The sequence below is a fragment of the Strongylocentrotus purpuratus genome, unplaced genomic scaffold (assembly GCF_000002235.5).
Source record: "Strongylocentrotus purpuratus isolate Spur 01 unplaced genomic scaffold, Spur_5.0 spur5_scaffold_17, whole genome shotgun sequence".
In the NCBI taxonomy this organism is placed as follows: Eukaryota; Metazoa; Echinodermata; class Echinoidea; order Camarodonta; family Strongylocentrotidae; genus Strongylocentrotus; species Strongylocentrotus purpuratus.
This window is the reverse complement of record NW_022145602.1, coordinates 24,836,514-24,861,979: the sequence shown is the minus strand read 5'-3', so window position 1 is coordinate 24,861,979 and position 25,466 is coordinate 24,836,514. Positions and strand designations below refer to the sequence as shown.

Genomic DNA, 25,466 nt, shown 5'->3' with positions numbered 1-25,466 from the left:
ATACTATTACATTTGTGTTTATGTTCGTCAAACTCCAGACCTACTTTGTGGCATCTTACACACATTTCTATTTCGGTGGTACGCGAATCCTTAGCGCAGCTCTGCACTTCTGTCACACTGAGCGTGCTACCCAATTATAAGCTAGCCCACTTTTTTGACGTACTTTTTAAGACGTACTTTCAAACGCCTCACCTGTTTTGTGGCATTCGACATTGTTAATTTGTAAGTTAAGGAGCAGGTGCGGGGTGTGTAAAACAAAAGTTCAGCTCCGCACTACAGTCATAGTGGATGCGGTGCCACTATATTTAAGATATTCCACCACCATAAATCCTTTCAAGACTATGAACAGAATGGTTTCCCTATCCTTCCTATTTAATCGATCTCGCAATTGAAAATAGATACCAAGTAATGTTCATCTACGCCTTAATTCAATTTCGCACGAAATTGAGAAAAAAAAAAAAGTTTACTTGGTTCATAATTTTAGGGAGTTAGGAGGGCAACCTACTTCAATCTACTTATGTCAATGATGAGGTAAAGGAGCTGCGTACTGCTCGTTCTTACACAGATAAGTGTTTATTGAATTGTATTCCTTCAACTTAAATACCACACACGTAAAATGCCATCATGGTATATGTTGTTTCGTCAGAGAGAGAAAGAAATTTGAGAGCAAATGAGAATGTGTGCTAGCAGGTGAACAATATTATTAAGTAGAACAACGTAACATTTAATGTTGGTCTTTTATTGGCGTTGTCCTATTTTTTAAAGCTCCATTTGCCTTTTGACCTCTACCCAGCCTGTGTACTGATCAGGTCCGCGTACGAGCCATTAACACACTCCATTTTACAATGGCCGGATTTAAATGTTCATGTTCACATAAGAATTATATTAATTATTGGAATTCAATTACGTTGTCTTCTAAATAGTAATGTTACAAATTTATGATATTACGAGCTAAGGCATAAGCCATACACCTTTAAAAACAAGGTTTTTATCAAATTGTAAGTGCCTAAAGGTGGGAATTCGGTGCAGTGAAACAATCATGCAGCTCCTCTCCCATGAAGGCCATATAAATATTGAATAATATTCAGAATTTAAGAGTCATATAATAGGTTTCTAGCTTCTGAAAACATGTCATAAGAAGTGATGTTATGAGCTACAAAGCAAACCTTAATGAGTGCCCTGCTGTCATATTGTTTGTATGGCTTTCACAACCAAAGGATAGTGGTCAAACCACCTCCAAAACACTCCACATAAACTATTCCCCAGCCCAAGAGAGTCCCTCGCAACCAGTTCCAACTTGGCCTTCTTAGCTAACCCTCATCCACCTAAGAACGGGTTACGGACGATGCAATAGTGCCGTGGTCAATCATCCACAATCGGAAGTGTTAAACATTTGGCGTAATATTAATCATAAAGTGTGAAGTCGGTGACTTATGGGATCAGATTATTTCTACTGCCACTTGTAAGCTTGACCTGTACCCAGCCTGAATACCGATCAGGTCCGTAGACGAGCTTAATGCCCGCTTCACTTGGTACTTTATTTTATTAAATGTGCTATTATCATTGTCGACAGCGTAAAAGTGCCATTGTAGAAAAAAGAGAAGTGACTAATTTTTTTTCTTTGAATGATAACAGTTTACTTTGATACAAATGACTGGCTAACAACGGAAATAAATTATTTTGCCTGAAACCTATCATTGTTATTTTGTTCTTTTATCTCCCCTATATGATATACAATATGATATGATAACAAATATATGATAACCAATTTAAATAATTATTATGTACAAGAAATGCAGTCTCTGATATCTTAGGTATATATTTCATTCAAATCGATTATAGGGTATTCTTAAACTCAACCTTACATAAGGCAAAGAAGGATAAAACTATTGGAGTGCGCATGATAATTATTATCTCAACGTATTTAGGGTGGTTACATACGAAATCAGTTACAGGAAATAAAATTCATATTAAAAAATGTTATGCTAATGTAAGTAATTTATTTTCATACCATTCTCTGTAGATTCACAGCACAATATTACATTATAACATTTCCGTAGCATAAGAAGTGTAAGTCTGAGTATAGATTATAATATATTGGTGTAACGAATAAAAAGCCGAACATCGTTAGATACACCACTTTCTTATTAAATGTTCTCAGTCCTCTTCAATTCTTTGTATTCGTACCTTTATTATTTTTTTTTTTGGTATCATTATTATCATAATTGTTTGCATTATGCTCATTAAAATTAGTAACAGTGTATATTATTATAATTCATCATTATTGTTATAATTAATATCATCATTCTTTTCATGATCTTTAGACTTCCTGTTTTTTCCTGTTTATATTAAATAAACCATTTATGAACGAACTGCGTTTGATTATAAACAACGTTATACGAATGAGGACATTGTGATCTACGCTTTTTTATTATTTGTATTATCACTATTGCTATTAAGATTACCATCGCCATTAAAAGTATTAGTATCATTATCATAATTATTATCATTATTTTTATTATGATTACCATCATCATTAACAGTATTAGTTTCATTATCATCATCATTTTCATTATCCTTATCTCCACCTCCATCGTCATTGTTATATGATGTATGTATGCTTTCATATTTAACGAGTCAGAAGAAAAAAATGCAAGGTAGTTTTGTCCACAAAATTATTTCCGATCAATTCCGGATATGTATACAGTCATATTTAATTTGTCACCTCCTGATAATAGCACATCTTTTGTCAAGCTTGATTGACATTTATTTACAAAAAAATCAACGTAAAAAATACAGGGACAACACTGATTCTTCTTAATATTAGGTTATAACTGATAGGGTTACAATTCCATGATGTTAACAATACGCCAATGACCCCTAAAAGAAAACAAGCATGTAAACAATCTATTTGTATGGATTCCTTTATCTTGAGAATATGACATATTAAAATTTTTATTTCACACAAATTAAGAAAAGCGTTATTTCAACCAGACCTACAATTCTTGTTTTACGAAAAACAAAGAACGCATCAAATTTACAATGGCGGAAAAAAAACATCCCGTTTTTACTAGTCAAAGTTACAATAATGTATAGCTAGATAAACGGACTAAAATGAAATTGAAATCGAAAATGGATTTAAAGCAATGAAAGTAGTAGACCTAAGTTTTTTTTTTTTTTTTTATTATTATTTTTATTGCAGATATCGTATTTGGTATTAATGAATTCCATGTGTATTAAAGTAATCAATGAGCTGAATATCGTACACTTTGATAATGACCTGGACATGTAAGTTGAAGACAGAAAAGTATTCACATTATGAACAAATGCATGTAGAATCATACTGTACACATTTGATATCTATTGTATGTAAAGCGATAAAGGTTTAACCTCGTCTTAAATTAATCTCAATATTTAACATTTGGTACGCGAGAAAAAATTGTCCTTTTCATATTCTTACTTGAAATATTTAGAAATAAAATAAACAAGAACGCTAATAAACATACATTTTACTGTAACACATATCAGTGGTGAATTCAAGACAATAATTAATGCATTATCGGGGGGGGGGGGGAATTGATTGCTATTTTTATGTATTGAATATACATTTAATTTAGTAAGTAGAAGGGAATAACTGCGTGTAAGAACTCCATACATTTTACGATAAAATAACATTCAAATTGTCACAACTGAAATTCAATACAAGTATTATTAGGCGATGGTGCATGTTCCATGTTCAACTGAACATTGTTTACAACTTAACAAAAACAAATATTAACATGATTGGTACAAAAAAGGAAAAGCACGCTGAATCTAACACTGATAGTGATTAGCTGTTTACGTTGTCGAGGATAAATTAATCAAACTGGTTTTTCGTAGACTTCATAGGCTGGAATGTGATCTCCATTTTGTTTGAGATATGGTTCGACATAGAGTGACTGTTCACCAGCAACGTAGTTGGCATATCCTTCAGGAACGTCAGGAAGAGGTCCTCTAGATCCATTCTCATCTTGAAGAGCGTCTTTCGATGACGTTACTAAATCGTACCCACGACTGTTTGATTATAAAATGAAATTCAAAAAAATATTGTATTGGAATCAGGTTATATTATGATTTTAGTTCGATTGTTTTATTTAGAAGTATGAACGTCCGATTTATTTATGCAAGTGTTGCATTGCATGACCATTTTAATTATGTTCTAACCGAATCTTAAGCTCTGCGAAAATCTTTACGAAGTTTATAAGCATTTATTAATTTTTGTTTCCAATTTAACACTTTTGTCCTTTTTTAACAATCTATCTTTACCGTATCACAGAAATTAACTGCCTGAATGTTTCAACATTACTTGTCAAACTATCTGACCGAACAAAGATAGTGAAGATTTTTCTTACAGCGGAGTTCATTAGTGGTTAAATACTTTGGTTTGTCTTCAATATGTATAATGTATAATGAAAATAATGATATCATGAAACCATCCCATTGCCTGGTTGTGACGAAACGCGTGGAACAAGTATTTTTTCAATCACGGCCTTGATACAATAAAAGACATTTTGCATAAATAGAAAACAATAATGAACACATTTACTTACTTTCTCATGAAGATAACGAACACAGCCATACACATCAGAACAAGGATGAATAAGATGACAGCTGTGACCAGAAGACCGGTGATAAAGTAATCCCTGCCATCATGCTCAGTATTCGGTCTTGTAAAGCGCCCCGGGGATGACGGTGGTTGCCCTGGTAACACAAGTAATTTGGTTATCAGCAAAGACCGAATTAAATTGTTTTATTAAGATATATCTTTATATTCAAATTTAGCATTTTCATTTGTACTCGCATTCATATTCGAACTGGTAATTGTATTTTGTTTTTCTTATTTTCATTTGTTATTTGCAATCGTATTTGTACTCATATTTCTATTTCGATTTGTTTTTGTATTTGTATTTCAGTTATCTTTATTTTTTTACCGAACATGCAGCAAAATCCCGTACATAACTTTAGCGGCCCCGTACACAAAATATATATTTGTTTAAAGATAACAATTATTATAAAAACAAGGTGGGCATGAACAAAAACGTATGTGTGGAATAGTCCGAGTGGTAAACTATGGACGGTATTAATATAAGCGCAATTAGGTAAATTGTTTCACAAATATTCATAATATGCAAAGAGATGAGCTTAATTTGTAAAGCAGTATCCTTTTTCCGTTTTTTACTTTTTGTTTCTTTTACATCTCATGTAAATATGCTTTTGGGCCTTGTAATTCATCATGCTTTATTTGATCTTTGAAATAAAAAAAATGTATTGTGGGGAAGAGCTTGCGGGAAGTCTACCTATTCATTTGTTCAGGTGGAGAGACATTTTGGTCGCAGAGCTTGATGTTATATGTAAAAGGCGCAGTTACTAAATGACATACATCTAGTAGTACTACACATTCAGAGGATAGATTGTTTACTTTATAATTTGTTATATGATGTGATATCATACCACATCGTGTCATAGTGTGGTACCACATTATCCTGTTTTATCGGATATGTTTAAGTGCATAGTTACCTTCAGGCAGTGGATGAGTACGAGAACATTCGAAGGTAGGCCCACGCCACAAGCCATCTCGCTGACAATACCAAATGAAAGAATCAGATTCGTCGTTACATGTGATGTTCACTTGGTCACCATTCTTGTAGCGAGGCTTAACATTTCCAATGTATGCGTCGACAGAGATGATTGGTTGATTGCATTCTGCAAATTAAGTATTTTTAAATGAGAACAAACTGATTTATCGCGATTATAGTTTACTTGTAAAAACAAAGAAAGGTGGAGAATATTCAAAATCAACAACTTTTTCGAAGGCTTTAAATTCATTACAGCACAGTAAATATTCAGGGAAGCCTTTTGCAAGCGCTATGGCTTGCCAATAAAGCGCACATCTTTGGTTATTAAGAATTAAACTACGTTTCGATCGAAAACGAAGCGACTCTAATCATGGGTTGAACAAACTATCCTACACCCCACCCCCCCCCCCCCCCCGCACAGACACGACAGCATTAGCTTTTTTTAAGGGCGCTTTAAATCTTTATATGAAATGTTAAATAAAATTGTCACATCACCTTGCATTCTCGTGTAAATTTAGTGTAAGCGTTTGAATACCGATTTATTATTAATCAATGTTGTTAAAAATAAATAATAATTGAGTCTTCTTCTTTTAATTCGTGTTGCCCCAGTAATTGACACGCACTTATATATACATGTTCAGAGAAAGGCAAATGTGCATGGATGTGTTCAAATGACATCAGTAGCGGGATGGAATTCGATCCCTCAACCCTTCGATTAAAATTCAAATTAATGAAGCCCTATATCACGAAACATTTATATCTTTATCGTAACAAATTCTATATACGACCGGTAGCTTTTATTCCGTTATGTTCATTGCAATGTATGTTTGGCATACCTATGGCAGGGACAGGGCACACTATGTTCTGGCCTGTCCATGTTCCATCCTCACATGTCACGGGGAACCACTCAGGGCCCTCGTTACATGTCACGTTCATCCTGTCACCGTTTTTGTATGAGAGACGAAGATTCTGAATGGTTGAATCAATTGGCACTGCTGGGGCAGTGCAAGAGTCAACTGATGGAGCACCTGCGAGGACAAATGAAAAGCGGTGATAAATATTTGAGGAATTTTTAGAATGTGCATATCGCACTAGTTTTTTTTTATAGATAAATCAATGTTTGAACAATTAATAACAAGAGTATAGAAAAAGGAGATTGGAATCTCTGTCACGAATAATTTTACGACTTTTGTAGAGTTTTTTGTATAAAACACACTGGCAAAATATTGGCATAGCGATTGTACATTGTAAGGGAGACTCAAGCCTTTGAGAGTGCATGACAGCAAAACATAAACGTAGTGAAAAAGAAAAGAAAAATGATAATGATTAAATTCCCCACAACTTACGGATATGATCATATGGAACAATATTGCAGGTCTGATTTATATTCATCAATAGATTCAGATTCAGATTCAGATTTTATTTCCGTTTCAAAACAAACAAAATATAAACAGACATAATATAATACAGTCAAATATAATATAAACAAAGTAAATTCAGTATTATGTAGAACAAAATTTAGTTGATAAGAAATATTGGGAAAAAACAGTACTGAACAATAGAAAAAAAATGACCTTGATGAAGTAATTCAAAACGGAGGGGCTTGCTAAAAAAGCAGAGCTTGTATGAGGCAAGCCCCTGACTTAGTTACATGGATACGCTTAAATAATTATGGTCGAAAGCTAATACCAGTAAAACACACTAAAAGGGAATACAAAAAAAAGAAAAAGTAAAAGTAAAAATAAAAGTAAGATAAATATAGTAACAGAGAGAGAGAGAGAGAGAAAGGGGAGAGAGCAAGAGAGAAATAGAGAGCGAGAGAAAGGCAGGAAGAAGGAGATGGGGACAGGAGGCAGGTACACCACCAGGTCGTTAGGCTTGTTTAGATTATTCTTAAAAAAGAAACAAAAAAGGAGGAAAGGAGGAATAACAAAAGGAAAGATTTGTTTTATCTTTCCGTAGGTTTAGATTTTTGAGCTTGGCTTGTTGGTGGGGAGTATTGGCTGATTAATGTTTTCCTAAGTTTACGTTTAAAATTGCTAAGACTAGGGGCTTCTTTTATATCGTTGGGAAGAGAATTCCAATAGGCACATCCAGCGAAGACAAATGAATTCTGTGCAAATAATGTTCGTGTTAAGGGTTAAGGGATTTGACGAAAAGTTATGAAACGCTGTGGTTTTGATGTTCTAAGAATGGTACTAAACGATTAATGATTGATTTCTGAAATATTTCCTTTGAAAACAGAATCAGCTTAATATATCATATTTGTACAGGAACTAAGAGGAAACCTTACTCTTTGGTTCGGGACAAGACGCAAGCGGCCCGCTCCACAATCCTTTGTTATGACATTGAAGGGGGAAGAAAGCATCACTGGTATTACACGTCACATTCACACTGTCGCCAACGTTGTAATTCAGACGGAGATCTTCCACCATAGCATGATGAGGAATATAGGGAGCACCACATTTTATTGAACCTGAAAGAACAAACAAATTGATAGAATAAAGTGATTTTGAAAATTTACGCCATTAAATTTAATGTAAATAAATGTATGCGTAATATAGGGGTATAGACATAAATGTAACAAAGACGTGTCCTTAAAAACTGGTCACTCTGCCATCATTTGAAATATGTACATCAGGGGTTCATTGCTAAGAAGTAAATTGAAGTCAAGAAGGTTATGTTCATTATTAAAAAAAGATACATCGTGGTTATGAAGATGAGTATCTTTATTATGACAAAATTAAAAAAAAAAGAAGAGTGAGAAGACAAGCAATAATTCATTCAAAGCTTGGAAAGGCTGTAACAGAAATAGGCTGAGGGAGTGCAAACATGTTAGTATGAGTTTGTAGCGGGGAAACATGACATGTAAAGAGTAGCGAAACAGACAAAACTGCTCAAAAAGAAAATTTACTTTGACACAAATAAAGAACATTGCATAATTGAACTTTCATATCCTTACAAAATGTTTTTGCATTCATATTTTCAGAAGATCCATATCAGCATGGAGATAAATATTAAAAAGCGCATCAAGAAATTGAAATTTATTTCGAAAAAATTAGTACTAAGGTAAATATAATTTAAATTAAAAGATCAATACTCCAATATCGAAACCTCTCAATTGATATTGCATTTTAAGATCGTGTCAACAAAGTAATCAACTTCTTTATTTTTGTTATTCAGTTCACGATTCCTGAACACTTGATAATCACAATATGCTGAGCGATATCAACGTTTCGTTTAAACCAAGGCTTCAAAAAAAAAAATAAGACAACCGTATGCTTCAATTCTAGAGTGAGAAGAAGATAAGAAAGAAATTCGGCAAGAAAGGCAGAACAAAAATAAATCGGTAGATATAAAATGTAAAATGTTAGTTTAGTCAATTGCAATATAATATTTTGAATCGTGTGTATCTTTACATATAATTTCGTTTTTACTTGATCGAAAACGTAGCAAGTTTTTACTTCATTTCTCAAACAAAATTTTCCTGTTAATTCGTTAATTTTCACTAATTTTCCAGGGTGTGATTTGACACAAAATGTATCTGAGTTTAATTTTAAACCGATATTAGTTAACATATACCACAAGTCGAGCAAGCTTTCTACCCTTATCGACTTGCTCCTTTGCTTTAAAGGAATCTGGAAAAATGGGCTCGAGATATTGGTCAATCGTGGGGATGATTTACAGACGTTCTTTAGAACATGGTTAGCATGGTTGTATTTTGGTATTGGGTATCAGCACATTCCCTTAGAAAAAATGACGTCACATATTATCAAAATACATTTACCAATTCAATCATAGCCTTTTATAGAAACTTACAGAGATATCATCAGACTTTAACACAACTATGAGTTTAAAATGGAAAACTTTATTATGTCTCATCGTTACATCGGACTTTTTCTTACATTTTAATAATAATAATGTAAACATTTTGATTTGATTTGATTTGATTTTATTTATTTTCCACTCAAATATCCACAAATTAAATGGCATATATAAACCATACAGTAATACAATATATAATAGAACAAATGAATTATAATAGTAACGAAATACTGACAAGTATGTTCGTAATCAAATAAGTTTACAGAGTACATTTAAGTTTGAGAATTAGACAAACTATGTTATATTGCTTGATTTTACTGAGAGGGGAAAAAGTAATCTCAGAAAATCTAGGCTTGTTGAGCGAGATTCCCAGTATAAATTAAATAATGGACCATCAACAACGTGCATCAAATTCTGCACATGTCCGCTCCCAGAGAGACCAGAGACGTGCGAACCCACCCGCCCGCGCCAGATCACCGGGTCACCCCCGCCAAGGCCCATTCAGCGTACATGAGTCTGCCGTTGCCAGGTCGAACAAGCTCAAGGTCTGTCCGACCTATCAACGAGCAACATAACATACTGTGCAACGAACAAGCCCCGACAAAAGAAACACAAATATCTGGCATAGGCAGCCGAACCCGCGCGTCCGAAGACTCTCCTGGAACAAACACGCGGAAACCAGACAACACGCCGAAGATGGTCTAATAGTATTTTGTACAAGCGTATAATGAACAAAGATTACGCGAAGCTCACGATCAGAAATCACCATCATTTCATGGGCATGGGTAGTATCGACTTCGTTACAAATTATACATTACGTACGTTCTATATACTCAAATAACCGGTGGATAATTATAACTAAAAAAACAAAAAATCAATGTATTAAGCCCCAAATGTGTGTTCTTAAGCACCACATTAATAGGCAATAGTGGCTATGTTGCCTAGTCGATGGCTTGTTAAGACTGTATATCACAATGAAACACTTTGAATGAACATAACATCAAAAGTGGTTGTGCATGGAAAAAGGACAGAAGAATTTTTTTTTTTAGCTCTTTGACTGTTAAAATATGTGACTGGAATACATTTTTCTTTTCTTACAAGTGAGTATCTTATAATTTACCTTGAACACTTTAGCCAAAGTTGTCCTTTTTTAATAAGAATTACACGGATTGTAAAAGACGAATATCTAAAACATTTATGTCATGCATCCAATTTTCGGTAATGGTTAAAGCTATCGAATCATACAATTTGGATACTGAGGTACGCTCCTCGAAATTGTCTTGGATACCCATATCATTTCAGATCCTCTTATTGCATAATGATTGGCGTTTTTGTTTAATTTAGTTATATACACAAAAATATAATTTTCGTCGATGCAGTACCCTGCATTTCACCCTTTGATTTCACAGATGTTTTTTTATCTGAATTCGAAAACCTGGCGGACAGCATTAAACAAATAGCTAAAGTAGGATTGTAAACATAAATAATTAACTAATTATCCTATTTCTCTTCAAATGTAAAAGAATGATCCGAACTGTTCGAGTTCAATGGAAGTATACTTTATTACAAGAGCATTACTACGCGATACTTATATGGCGCGGTACATACTGAGTTTTATTGCGCTTTACATACTACTACTAGCACTACTACTACTACTACTACTACTACTACTACTACTACTACAATTACTACTACTAATAATGATAATTTGGTATGGTATTTATTCCATTCTTCATAATAGCTATAATAATAAATTTTGTTCTAAGATACACAAAATATACTTTTAAAAAAATGACATAATAAAGAAGATCTACTACCTCCTTTACAATAAGGATGCATTAATAAGATTAATATAATCGAGCTTTAATATCACATTGCACTGAGAGGTAAAGTCGGACGAGAAAGTATTTAATTCACTGTACAGTGAAATAAATTAAGGGAATAGGCATCACAGACGTCAGTAGGTAGGTTATTCCAGAGTTTGGGTTTGATTCTAAGAGAAGGCGTGGTCTCCATATCGAGTGCATGGGCGGGGTCCTGGCGTCTGATCAAGGCGTGCATGGGACGTGGATGTTAGTCTAAGGGAAGAAGTGAACAAAGCGGGAGAAAATAAAGCAGTGAAGCTTGCCAGAGCTAGAACATGTTAAAAAGCTTTGAATGTTAGTAGCAGGATCTTAGATTTAATTTGTTGTGCAATTGAAAGCCAGTGAAAAGTCGGGATTGGAGTTATATGTATCATATTTCCTGTATACAAATCGTGTATTCTACTGTTATCATTTATCATGTAATACTAGATGTAAACTATGCCACATGCCTTTTCGGCAGATGTGTATTATAAAGTGTACTTGGGTCTAATGCACTCGCCTTTTCCCGAATGCAAAAAACAGGTGTAAATAAGCTATCGAACATCACCCTCAAAGATCCAATCTCAATAAATTAGAAAAAATCCCTAAACAAATTTAACCTAATATATTTCGGTGTGACATCTTGACATGAGATAAATTAACAATACGATTATACGGTAGATATATCCTTTCATATAATCTGATGAGAGTCCCGCAGAAATGAAGAGTGCCTCTTGTATCTCTAGCCCTAATGCTACTCTTTTTCTAGAACTGAATTTAAAATATTTATTTAGACTTAACTTTAGTTTGAATATTGAGGATTACTCAAGGTGAGTATGAAACTTAAACTTCAAACAAGTTTGTTGTCTAGCTATAAATCTGTGAGGGCTTACAACTTATCGCCAATCGTACTGTCTGTATACAATGTCATGCATTCGAGCGCAGCCAAAAACTATTTTTGGACTGAAGAAATATAAAATTTAACCTGAATTTTAAATATGGTATATATATATATATATATATGGGATATAAATTACGAGACTTAGGATTTAACTCCACGGTTCGTCTACGTTTTAAAACTCCCGTGTACTAAAACTATTACTCTTTAGGACTTGAAAGTAAGTCTAAACAATTAAGAAGGTAGAAGACTCCTTGGTAAGGCTAACACTTCAAACCTAGGCCTAATATAACTAACCTATGTATTAGATAGACCTCGATCATATCTACACCTACAGACTATGCATCTGGATGTACATCTAGATCTCATGTGCAAGGTCTCACCTAGTTTTAGAATATTCATACAAATTAACGCTTTGTTGTTAATCTCAATCAGAGTTGAATTGGTGTATAAGATTGACCTCCTTAAAGAGAGTCAAGCCATACCTTATTAGTTTCTTACCTGTTCATTGTTTATTACTTGAGCTGAACACAGTCTGAAAGTTAGTCATCGTCTACTAAACTCGAGCTGCGTTTACACCGCAACCAGAAATCGTCTGTTTGTCTCAAATTCCGGTGTTTCTCAAAAAGTTACATTGCAACTGCCAATCGCAATAAATCTAAATCGTAAACCCCACCTCTGGAGTATTTTTTTTAAACACTGCATTGCAAAAGCAATTTTTCAGTGAGATGCCCGTTTTTCGTCACGTGACTCTGTATGTATGGCACCGGCAAATTGTTCTTGCACATAACTCAACCCGAAAACGGTATGAGCAAACTTTGACGTCAAATAGTTGTAATTGGGAGTAAAACAAAATCGTCGATTTCTTTTAATGGTCTTGTTGGTGTGAAAGTTGGCCTAATTGATATTTTCCCGGCCAACCGACACAAAGTAGTAATGGACTGACCTACACCTTTTTTTTTTATATTAAGCGTACTTCTGTGATCAGAATAAATGTTAGAGGGCAACTGGCAGTGGGACGGAAAACAGACCACAAAGAAGAAAAAAACTTTACTTTAAAAGGTCTTTCGTGGCACCAATTGATTTTCCCTCGACAAGGAAATTGCTCCCCTATTCTTCTACAAATTTGCAAAGGTCAAATTCACAGCTCTTCCCAATCCATGACCATGAATCGTTTCGGTAAGGAATGTAATAGTTCATTAGTTCTTATAAGTATTATGATATTTGAAAGCGCCTTCTTTACAACACCATTTAATATTCATGCTACGCCTCACCTGGTTTATGGCATGAGACGAATGCTTGGTATTTGTTTGACCATGAATCGAACGTGCCTTTGGTGTTAAATGCCATAATCGCAAATGTACATCTTCGTCATACTGACCGCGCTGGGATATTTAAATGACATTTGTGTATTGTTTATCGCTTTTTAGGACATATTCAATTTAGATATGGCCTACAAATGGAACGTTATGGTAATTACAACGTGAAATCGTGCCTCCCTTTTCTTGATATTATCGTTGAAGGAACAAACTGATGCAGATGAAGTCGAAATTGAAGGGAAGAGAGTTATGTATTATAGACGATCTTAATGATCACAACTTCAAGCTTCTGATGAAAGCACAACATATAGCAGATCTAATCGTCTTGGCATGTTAATGGTAAAATATGTAATTGAATAACTAAAAAGCATAATCATCTCATTTCAAGAAAGAAAACCCTCAACTACAATAATTACAGTAAAGAGTACGAAAATGAAAATGTAAACGTGCTTCATAATATTTCATCAAATTCCAAAAACAGTATAACACACTTTTCCCATTATATTTTTAAAATATAAGACATGGTGCGGAAAAGAGTAGGCGGACAAGGGTATTATTTAAATCCACTAATACGATCAGGCATTATACTGAAAATAATTGCAATGTCAACGCTACGTAAAACATGAACAAATGGTTAAGTATTCTACTTACAACAACAGAATTCTCATGCCAGTCAGTCTGCAAAATGGGCAAAATACAAACAGTAGCATTTTTGATTAATATCGACAATTTTTCGTCAAATCAAATTATCTCATTATTCCTTCCAATATCTGTTTTACAATGAACGTAAAGCTGTAAAGCTCGGTATTCTTTTTGTGTCGGTGACTGGCACTGATTTTTTAAAATTTTATTTAAAGACATTTGTTGTTACATATGATTCGTATTGTATATATTAACGAGTGTGGATTTCTTAGGGTCAACACTTCATTGGCTTTGTTTCGCCTCTCTGCACGATTACCCGTTTTGCCACTTGTGCATTTTTGGACAACGACATTTAAGTTAAGGCGGAATGATTTCTTGTTCAGTCTCGATCAGCTCCATGACAATCATTATGAACACCAATATGATACAATGCTCTACCGCAAATAGTTCAATATCCTTGAAATATTTTGTATAGGCCTATGTATATATATATATATATATATATATATATATAAATATATTATTTGTACGATAATTTGAATTTGACAAAGCCATACAATAACAAAAATGACATGGAACGAAACATCAATTTTTTATCAAACGCCGAGTGATGATTATGAACATACCGATTCAAGTGGTAGCAATTTAATATGCATACATGCATGTACGAGACTTTGTCAACTATTCACTAGATGCAGCTAGCTTCGGTTAAGCGTCTCATCTGGTTTGTGGCATCCGATGGTTGTTTGGTGTTTCACTGACACTGTACCAAATGTGCATGTTTGGGTGTGTAAATTGTAAAATTGCCACAATCAATGTGGTGTTGCATCATGATATTTCCAATTTATAAACAGAATATTTGCAGAAAACCCTTTCATAATCAATTCTACGAGACAAAAAAGAAGTAACAAAGACATCATGTAGCTTTTCTTTTGTTTAAATACAGCAAAGCTTCACACTTTAAACAAGCTTTCATAATAGCAAGGACATCGGCGTTGCCTTCTGGAGACCAAACACCCCGATGCTATTTCATGCAAAGGATACATCACCTACAGAAGACCCTCCTAATCACAAGACATTAAAGTGTGTCTAATAATGCATAGTAGCGGTGTTCTCATGTTACATGGGTTGTAAATCATTACATACCGCAAATATAAAGGTTCAAGGCTGATAATTGTTCAAATTGCAGGCATGAAATTCAATACTCATTATTAATCAGTATATCGACATTTATGGAGATGCCACTTGATAACTTTACTTTCGCGAACAATGCAATGACGAAATTAGTGCGCACCAATTTAACAATTGTAACGATTAATTGTGTAAATTACAAAATAACTTACTGTAAATCAACAAACACCGCACGTTCCCATCTATGTTAATCCACTCACATGATGTTGTATATGAAACAAATATTGACTGCTTAAAGCTACCGATATCCTTTTTAAGAGCCTTAACTTTTAATATGAAAATTATTCTTTTAAGGGGAAAATAAATGTTAAATTATTATTAAAAGTTACATTAAACCATTTGTGTTAATATTTCCTAAGTCCACGTTAAAAGTGTCAGTCTGTTTGTTTTTTCTTGTGGCTCGACTCGCTCTGAAAATTTCCTTATTTTGGTAAATCATAACTATCCATGAGATGAACTCTTTTCACTCAACTTTTAAGAAGGGTTTTTGATTTTTCTTACTCTTCTGTTGCTAAATAAATTGTTTCATTCATGTTATGTTTCGAATTATTTTGCAGATTTCAGTGCATTTTCTACATGTTTATGTCATTAATGATATACACTATTAAACTACATAAGCTGTTATAAATAGTCTGAGATCAAGATAGCCCCTTTCACTTCCAACCTTTTTTTTATAAAGCTGTTCCGAAGAGTCCTCCCCCCCCCCCCGAAAATAAAGGCCCGAACCGTATTGTCAAAATAAGATAGCTGCCTTTTCATATTAACATGATGTTGTTTCTGCTTCAATTTGACGAAACTTTAGACATACTTGATATTTACAATGATACAACAATAAAACAGTACAAAACCATAACAGGATATTATTGTCAATTTGAAATAAAATGTTTAGTGTGCGGAAATAGAGATCTCTATTATGCTGTCCTGACTTTAGCCAAACTCATGATCACGTAGCGTAGACATCAGGACGGACAGGTTTCAAAAGAAAACTCTACGAATATAAATAATTTATAATTTTGTGTCTGTTGTTTGATTACCCAACACCAGAATGGACTTCCTATTCCAAGTTTTATACACATCTCAGCGGCCCGTTTGCCATTGTTAATGAAATAGTTGAAAAGCAGCATTGACATTGGCTTATAAATACTGATTACATTGTAACATATGTCAGCCATAGTTCAAATGTTAAAATATCAATTTTTTTAAAGCACTTTACATGATTGTATTGGTGCTGCTAGGTATTATACCAAAAACATTTTATAGGGCAAACCAAGAAAGTATACCTCGCAATTGTCTGTAATTAAGATCGTGATGGGATATTAATCGTTGTCATGAATACCTGAATATATAAAATGTTGACAGATAATATACATTTTACATTTTTAGATTATAGAACAAAAGATAGATGTCTTTTTAACTCTAGGTAACCATGTTTCCCCTCACCTTGTTTGTGGCATCCGACGAATGCTTGATATGTTACTGACTCTGTAGAAAACGTACAACTTAGGTGGTGTGCAACACCGTATTTGCAGCTGTACACGTAAGTCATACTGGTCGAGCTTCGAAGTTCAAACCAATCCCAACAGTTAATATCTCCGAGACCAAGCTGACGACAAATATTCGGGAAATAGGTGTAGAACGTCGCCAAGTCGTAATTATAATGATAATGATGAAGATTTTAGTTTACCTCAATTTCAACTCATGATAACATATAGTTCTTTATTTATGTGATAACAATATCAATGTTTATCAAAGTGTGTTTTTTGCGAGCGCGTGCAGGGGTACAATGCATCCGAGTCAGAATAAAAATACACTGTCAGTATCAACATGTACTGATATAAAAGGCACTGGTTGAAACTACGAGATTTTCGTGCCGTCAAGGGTTGCAAAGTTTCACTGCAGATTTAAATAAAGCAGTGAAATCATGTACTGTTGAATCAAATGAAGAGAGGGGGGGGGTGAAATGTGAAATGTGACTATAGGTTGTTTTAATGGACCGTATCCAAAGGCCAAAAGAGTTGAACAACTATTCCCTTTTACGCTTGTTTGCCAGTGCAACAAGTTTCAGTTTAATTTATTGTTCATTGCAAACATTATGAGTAAAGAGAAATTAGGCTGAAAGGAGGGTGCTATGATATCATTCATGCATGGAGTCATGAAGTCACTGTAATATTGGCAACATTGAACAAGTGCAAGTCTCAATTTAACAAACATATGGGGGAAAAATAATTTAACATTGAATTTGTCATAAATATGAATTAGGTAATCTGTCGTTCTGATCGGGACAAAACACGTGTAAAAACTCAAAAGGAAATTTGGTTTTTAAAAAAAATCCACCCTCCACTCATATAATCCGCTTATGTACAAGCTATTTTAGGTATCAAGAATGTAGAAATAGAAGAAATGATTGTGTTGATTATTACTTGGATACTTGGTATAACCCCGTTACCTTTTGAATAAATGACTAGTTTTTTTCCCGAGCCTTTTTATAAATAACGACTATTAGTTGTACATGATGATTGAACTGTGTAGATAATCCACGACAAATTGCAAATTAATTTAATAATCCTTTCATTAACTCATGTACCAGAGCCATTACTTCATTGCTCGAATATGATAGTTTTGTATCCTCAGATTTCAAAGATTATCTGACAAATCCTAATGCTGTCTCTTTATATCTAACATCTATAAATGAAAGTGAAATTATTGAACAATGTAAATAACCGAAAAAAACCAACTCATGTGGATTTGATTATATTAGCTCTGTCATTTTAAAAAGAAATATCAATGCAAATTTCAAATCAGTGACACATATTTTTATTTAATCCTTAGCTACTGGAATAGTTCCAGATAAACTAAAGATCGCTAGAATTGTTCCTATTTATAAAAAAAGATGATCGTCATGCTTTTGAAAATTACAGGCGTATTTCAATTTTACCTTCTCTGTCTAAAATACTAGAAAAATGTATGCGCAAACGGCTTTATTCTTACCTGAGTAGCAATAATCATATTATCAACAATCAATATGGATTCCGCTTAAATCATGCAACTGTGCATGCTTTGATAGATTGACAGGACAAAATAATTACAGCCCTAACAACAAATATATATATATATATATCCGAACAAAAACACACACTTACAAATACTCCAAGTCCGAAAAATTCCATATACCAGCACGAAATAATTTGTCTGATGAGAACTATTAATACAAAAAGCTTTTTTTTCTTCATATATTTCGATTAAAAAAAGCGTTTTGGGCTATTTTTTTGGGGGGGGGGGGGGGGGGGGGGGGGGGATGTAAGTCCAATACGTGGGTATGAGACGATAACAACATAAACGAATAATAATCATGTTATTTTTTAAAGGAAGCCTGAATATAAAGATATACTGAAAAACTGTTTCAAATCCTCTTAAAGGTGCTCCATAACTTTTAAGGCAGTTTAAGATTGCGACAACAGCAGACCTTTCAGCAACACACATTAATAAAAATTGAAAGTGACACAAAATAAGAGATAGGGAAAGCCATTTAAAAACGCAATTAGTCGCAGTTTTTTGAGAATGGAATAGTGCGAAATATGCAAAAGCTTTGTAAATCAGCAGACCTTCTTCCGAAATAGACGGCTTCAATGATCAAATTACGCGAAAGATGACGGAACCTTCAAGCAAATATTCGCTTTTGGTTTTACCAATCCTTGCTTTCATTAAATCGTAACTGGTATTGCAAGTACATTTCAAGCATAAGTTCCATTCCTATCTCTTCTCTGTGACGACATCAACACATTGAATCTCCTGAGACAACTGATAACAAGGGTCACGCGGCCCGAGAACAAATCCCAAAAAAGACGCCAAATAAAACATAAAAACAAAAAAACAACAACAACAAACTACCTTTTAAAATGGATCGACAAACCCGTTATCCTAAACTGTATTGAGGATGCATCCAAAAAGTGGACAGGTGGTCATGTACTTCAAAATCATGCAAAAATGATGTTTCATATGTTTCATACGTTTTATTTTACTGATAACAAATGGTTTATTTATATAACGAATTGTTGTTCTCAAAAAATAACATGCCAATATTTCAGGAGTTTATACCAATTATTGCAACCTAATATTGATAGCAAGATTTATTAAAAACAGACCTTTGGTTCGCAAAAGAAACACATGTTGTTGTTTATAAACATGTTTTAATGTCGACAAGAATGAGTCTACCTTTAACTTAACGTTTTTATTATTATTTGTTTCACGTCATGTTTCCTAAGACCTATCAACATGAAGAATCAAACGCCTCACCTGGTTTGTGGCATCCGATAAATGCTTAGTATCTCTCTGACACTGAAGAAAACAAGCAGCTTTTGTTGCGTAACAATTTGTAAATACAGCTCGTTACTTGTGTCATACTAGTCGCGCTGCCATATTCATAGACATCCCACCAATATTTGATATCACCAAAGTTGAAGATATGTTGAACATTATAGTTCAAACCAATGATATCAATCATACAGTAGAGCCCAACTGCCACCCGCTAGTTTGACCTGTACCTCGCCCGCATATAAACAGATCCGAGGATGAGACGAATACCTGATGAGACAAACCCTGGTCAGTAACTGTGAGTAACAGTATCTGAACTGTGAGAATGATGCAGCTAACATACTGCTCTGTAGTTTAGCTGACACAGCTAGACAGACGGACCTAGAAAACAGACGGTGCTACGTTATGTCTAAAGGTACTATGTCCATTTCGAAGGCCCAAAAAATGAAAAGGTTAAATTCCAACGGCATATAAAAGGTAATACTAATTTAGAACTTCCCTAAAAAAGGGGGATTGAAAATGTCTTTAAGTGGAAAAATAACGACTATTAGTTGTCAAATCTACTTAAGTGCTACCACGTAAGTAAGTAATAGTCTAATTTTCAGACCATTGTACCGAATGGTCGTTCGTTTTTTGCTGCACAAAGATTCAATCAGTTTAAATTTGGCCATTACAAGAAGTGGGTTATTCATGTAGATAAGTACGCGTAGGCATACCTTTTACAGCTCATGTTATGTATGTTATTACCGAAGAAGAAAAAAAGTCAGTCAAGTAAACAGACATACATTACACATTCATAATTCCTGCAAAGTTCTCCAGACTTTTGGCTGCAAAAGGGACATAGTATCTTTAAGGCTTCATGAATTATGGCCCCCCTTAAGATCTCAGCAGCGAAAATTTGCACGCATGGCAAGTGAAGTGTATAGAACAATATGATAATTTCATTTTTTTTTTTTAATTCACTCAATTGCATATTTATGGTACTCAATGCAAATACAGTCAAACAAAATCACATTTAAACCCATAAATCATGTATTATTCATATCTAAGCATTTTTTTTACTACATATATTCATTAGACCATTCTGAATAATAATACAACAACAAAAAAAATTGGAAGAGCCAGCTTATTCTTTATGTTATCCCTTGTTTTGATATTTTTTATGTATTTCCTTGTTTTTTTAACTTATGTTTTTCATTGTTTTTGTTGTCTTATTTCATTTCTTTCTACATTTCAACTAATTTGACTCCCAAAACAACCAGCTTAACTTTAAACAAGACCCAATAACCATTTTTGATCTGTTTTTAGGAAAATGAATTTTCTTTATGTTTTGTACACAAATCACGAAAACGAGCGATTTTCGGGCTGACATGCAAAGACAAAAAGTTACGTGAACTTGTAACCATAGGTCCGATTTTCAAAAAAAATATTTTAAAAGTTGCGCAAGACTCGAAAGAAAAAATTCAGCGAGCGGCGGGACGCCATCCATATGCGTTCTCGAGCAATCGGAAAATCGTAGAGGGGGGGGGGCATAATGGCCCCCCGGCCTTATTAGGGTTAAAGGGGCTGTACTATGAAAAGATTTTTCGTCTTTCCCGAGGCCCACTTTTTACCTATCTTTAAAAGACGATTATATGGATTGCATTGAAGCATATTGTTATGAATTGAACATAAGGGGTATTTTATCGGCCAACCTTCGCGTAAGCAACATTCAATCACAAATATATTGCGTATTGCGCAAGTAAAGAAATAATGGATCGACTTACATCTTTCGGATTTATCATATTTCTGTGGTCAGAAATAATTTTAGAGAACAAGTGGAGTCGAACGCAAAACAGTGGGAACGGAAAAAAGAACCATATTCTGAAAGTTCTTACCCTTTTTTTAAATATAAAGCTCACTCAGAGGGCCCTTCCCCTCCTTCTTACCCCAAAAAGTCTCAAACCGCATTGTCAAAATAACTTGGATGCTTTTTCATATTGACGTGATATCTGTCTTGCTTAAATCTAGCAAAACTTTAGACACACTTGATAAACATAATGATGCAAACATGGATCACTACAGGAATATAACAAAATATCATTGTCAATTTGAAATAAAATAAGAGTGCGCCGAAATAGAGATCCCCACTATACTTCCATGACTTTAGGAGACATAATTATCACAAAGAGTAAACAGCCGGACAGGTTTCAGGCAGAAACCGTACGAAGGTATATAATTTATAGTTTTGTGTCTATGTTGCCATTACCCAACACTAAAATGATTTTTTTTTGGAGCAAATTATATACACATTTCAGTGGCTTTTTAGGCCCTTGTCTTTTAAATAGTTGAAAAGCAACGTTGATATTCGCTTATTAATACATACATGGTAATATGACAGCCATAGTTAAACATGTATCAACAATCCATTTTATTTTTGTTATTAACACTTTTCCTGTTTTTCATGTTTTGTTTTTTATTGGCATTTCTTGCGATTTCCTAGATATTAAACTAAAAATGTATATATGGCAAACCAAGAGATTATATCTAGCAATAATTTTTCATTGAGATCGCTATGGGATATTAACTGCCGCATCAACATGAGTGTATTATTGACTTCATGCGCTTGAATAGAGGGAACCATAAAGTAATACAAAAAGTCATGTTATATCACCGCAAATTAATGTTACGACGGGACTTTGTTTCTCCAACCTTCATGTTGAAGGTATATGCGTGAGAAATAGAAGAAGGGGCACCGTTTATTAGAAGTAGATGCACCCATGCAGAAGTTTTGCAAATGCATTCTAAAAGTATTGTTAGTCCCTCAGTTCTGTACCACAGCAAGGGGATTTGTTTTCTTTAAAGGATTCTAGATATATAATCAGGGTGTGACGGAAACGATCAATGTTTTATTTTTTAACCACTGACAAATACTACAGGTTGGAAAAATCCTGTTTTTAGCTAGAAATAATTAGTGTTATCAGAGCTTTTAAAGAAATAGCCTAGTTTTTCTTGTAAATCTACTACTCGCTACACACATACAAACACGCACGCTCGCGCGCACTTCACACACGTCATGGAGGCGAGATAGCTCACTTGGTAGAGCCGTGGTCTCGTAATCCGGTGACCCGGGTTCGAAGCCAAGACGATGCGCTAGTGCCCTTTGGTAAAGCATTAATCCTCATTACCAGGTCCCTCGTCATGTTTCCTTAGACCTATCAACATGAAGAGTCAAACGCCTTACCTGGTTTGTGGCATCCGATAAATGCTTGGTATCTCTTTGACACTGAAGCAAACGAGCAGCTTTTGTTGCGTAACAATCTGTAAATACAGCTCGTCACTTGTGTCATACTAGTCGCGCTGCCACGGTCAAAACTTTCTCACCAATATTTGATCTAACCAGAGTTGGAAGTATGTTGATAAATACTATAGGTTAAACCAATTATTCAAATCATACAGTCGAGCCCAACTACAATCCGCTAGTTTGACCTGTACCTCGCCTTCATATAAATCAGATCCGAGTATGAGACGAATACTCAAAACTCAGGCACACCATAGTTAGTTTACAAGCACAAACCCTTTAAAGTCACTGTGAGTAACAGTATCTGAACTGTGAGAATTATGCAAATAACATACTGCTCTGTCTTTAAGCTAATACAGCTACAGACAGACGGATATAGTTAGAGGCTTCATACATTATAATACAGTGACAAATTAGAGACTGTGCCTGCAAACTACACTCAAATGAATTAAGCTGTGTCACCTTAAGCTTATTGCCCACGTCTGACAACCAAACAAAGCTGCACTCATCGCAAAAATTAAAAGTGGGCGATCAATTGCCGATCGGTGGAAAGGCATTTGTCGATCGGTTGCGTAAACTTGTACTAAAATTGTCTGATCATCAGAGAGTTTCGTTAACTAATTTGCTACCACTCGGTAATATTGTTGAATGGTAGGCATTTATTTCTTCAATGGCCGATGTTCTTACAACGGCAGGCAAGTACATTTAGGGAAGGAGTATCATCACTGGTTCAAACAAACATAAGAAAATTCTCGCTCATCATTAGTAAATGTATTTTTTTTAGATAAGGTGTTTTATTCTGTTTTTTAAAAAGTTATTTAAAAGACGAATAAATGGGTTGCATTGAAGCTGACTATTATTATGAATTGATCATAAACAAGTAATTATGAAATAAGAGAGGTAGGTTGAGGTTAAAGGTATTATGTCTCATTTACATGCCCCAACAAATAAAAAGGTTAAATTCGAACAGTAATCGAAAGGCAATACTAATTTAGAATTTCCCTCAAAACGAAAGGGTTTGGAAATGTTTTTAGTGGGAAAAAAGTTTTCGAATCATTAAAGTAATAGTCTTATTTTCACACTCTTTTTAATCGTACGATTTGCGCTGCACAAAAGTTCAATCAGGTTAATTTTGGCCATAACAAGACGCACATGTACTTTTTACAGCTAATGTTATGTATTTTATTACCAAAACAAAAAAAGAAGTCAGTCAGTCACTAGACAGTGTCTGACAGTTGAAGTTTAGAAGGTAGACGGGTTTCATTGCATATTTTTAATATTAGGACACTGCTAATTCTTAAATGTCACAGACAACTATGGGCTGGTTGAAGAAAGATGGGTTTGCATGATTATCTTAACCCTAATCCTAACCCTAACCCTAACCCCAACTCTAACCCTAACCGAAATCACTTACTTATATTCCCTACCCTAAGGCCTAACGTTTAATCTACATTACACTGTATCCAGCTGGTTTATGTAAAGAAACGATGCAGTCCGTTTATCAAGAGTATGTATAGACGATGTATTGTAGTGTTAAATATTGATGTATAGGCAAACCTTCTGATAATCGTATGCCCCCAGTCCTTACCGTTTGTTACATATAATGTAAACATGATGAACTGTATAGAAAAGGTACTGAATTTAATTGGTTTTAAATGATAATGAGCTGATTTTTATAAAAATATATATTATTAAAAATCGAAATCAATTTAACTTTAAACGCGTTTTTTCTTGCTCTTGGAATATCTACATAGCCTCTAGAACAAATTAAACTTATTATATATTTATCATTAGGCCTTGATAAATAATTACGCCGGGTGCATATTGCGCACCCTTGAACGTCTCGCACCCATAAAGGTGCAAATTTACACCGCTTGTTAGATACTGCATCATACAAGGAGCAGATCAGCACCCTCTGCCATATACGCGTAAGTGAGTGTAAATCTGCACCCCAATTGCACCCTTCTTTCTTTGTTGTCTACATTTTAAATACAAGTGTATGATTTTTTTCCACCAACACCAAGTTAATTATGGACGCCTTTGCTGTTCTAAAATATAATACTAGTGTATAATCAGGGAGTTGGAATGAATGGAAATCCCATCCAAGAGGCCCCTTAGGAATTATCCGTGGTACCGAGCGTCTCCCCCTACCGTAATCACATTTATCCCCTTCCGAGACCACGTAGCTCCCTGGCAGCACTAAGTTCTCCCTTTCAACCCACAGCCCAGCCCAGCGAGAAAGGCGGCTTATGCTTTGCCAGCCCGTACTCGGGGTGAAAAGTGGTGTTGAATTGACAACATCTAACCCTCATTCAACACATACGCAAACATAATTATAAAACAATTAAAGTTAGTTCTTTTGGGAGATAAACCATTGGACTACCTTCCTAACTATTACAAAAATTCGAAAATTTTGGGAAAATGTCAATATTTCCATGAGAAACTTACATTCGCTCTTATTCACGTTTTCCTTGGTCGATTCGCTGGTTCAAATGGCTATGTCTCCAGTAGAGTTACCCAAGCACGAGACAAGGATTTGAT

The 25,466-nt window shown here is 34.5% G+C and overlaps 1 protein-coding gene across 3 annotated transcripts; it reads right to left on the bottom strand.

Annotated features, from left to right (window-relative positions):
• Nucleotides 1-1,791: 1,791 nt before the first annotated feature.
• On the bottom strand, nt 1,792-25,466 carry LOC115918723 (complement C2-like). Of its 3 annotated transcripts, none has more exons than XM_030987962.1 (6): nt 25,374-25,466; nt 7,909-8,091; nt 6,452-6,643; nt 5,557-5,742; nt 4,590-4,740; nt 1,792-4,053 (listed from the first exon to the last, which is right to left on the bottom strand). In XM_030987962.1, exons 2-6 carry the CDS (start codon nt 8,048-8,050, stop codon nt 3,861-3,863), a joined length of 864 nt encoding a protein of 287 aa, XP_030843822.1. In that variant the 5' UTR covers nt 8,051-8,091; nt 25,374-25,466; the 3' UTR covers nt 1,792-3,860. The 3 variants fall into 3 exon arrangements, with proteins under 3 accessions (XP_030843822.1, XP_030843821.1, XP_030843820.1); XM_030987961.1 differs by lacking the exon at nt 25,374-25,466 and adding an exon at nt 22,869-22,994; XM_030987960.1 differs by lacking the exon at nt 25,374-25,466 and adding an exon at nt 16,775-16,895.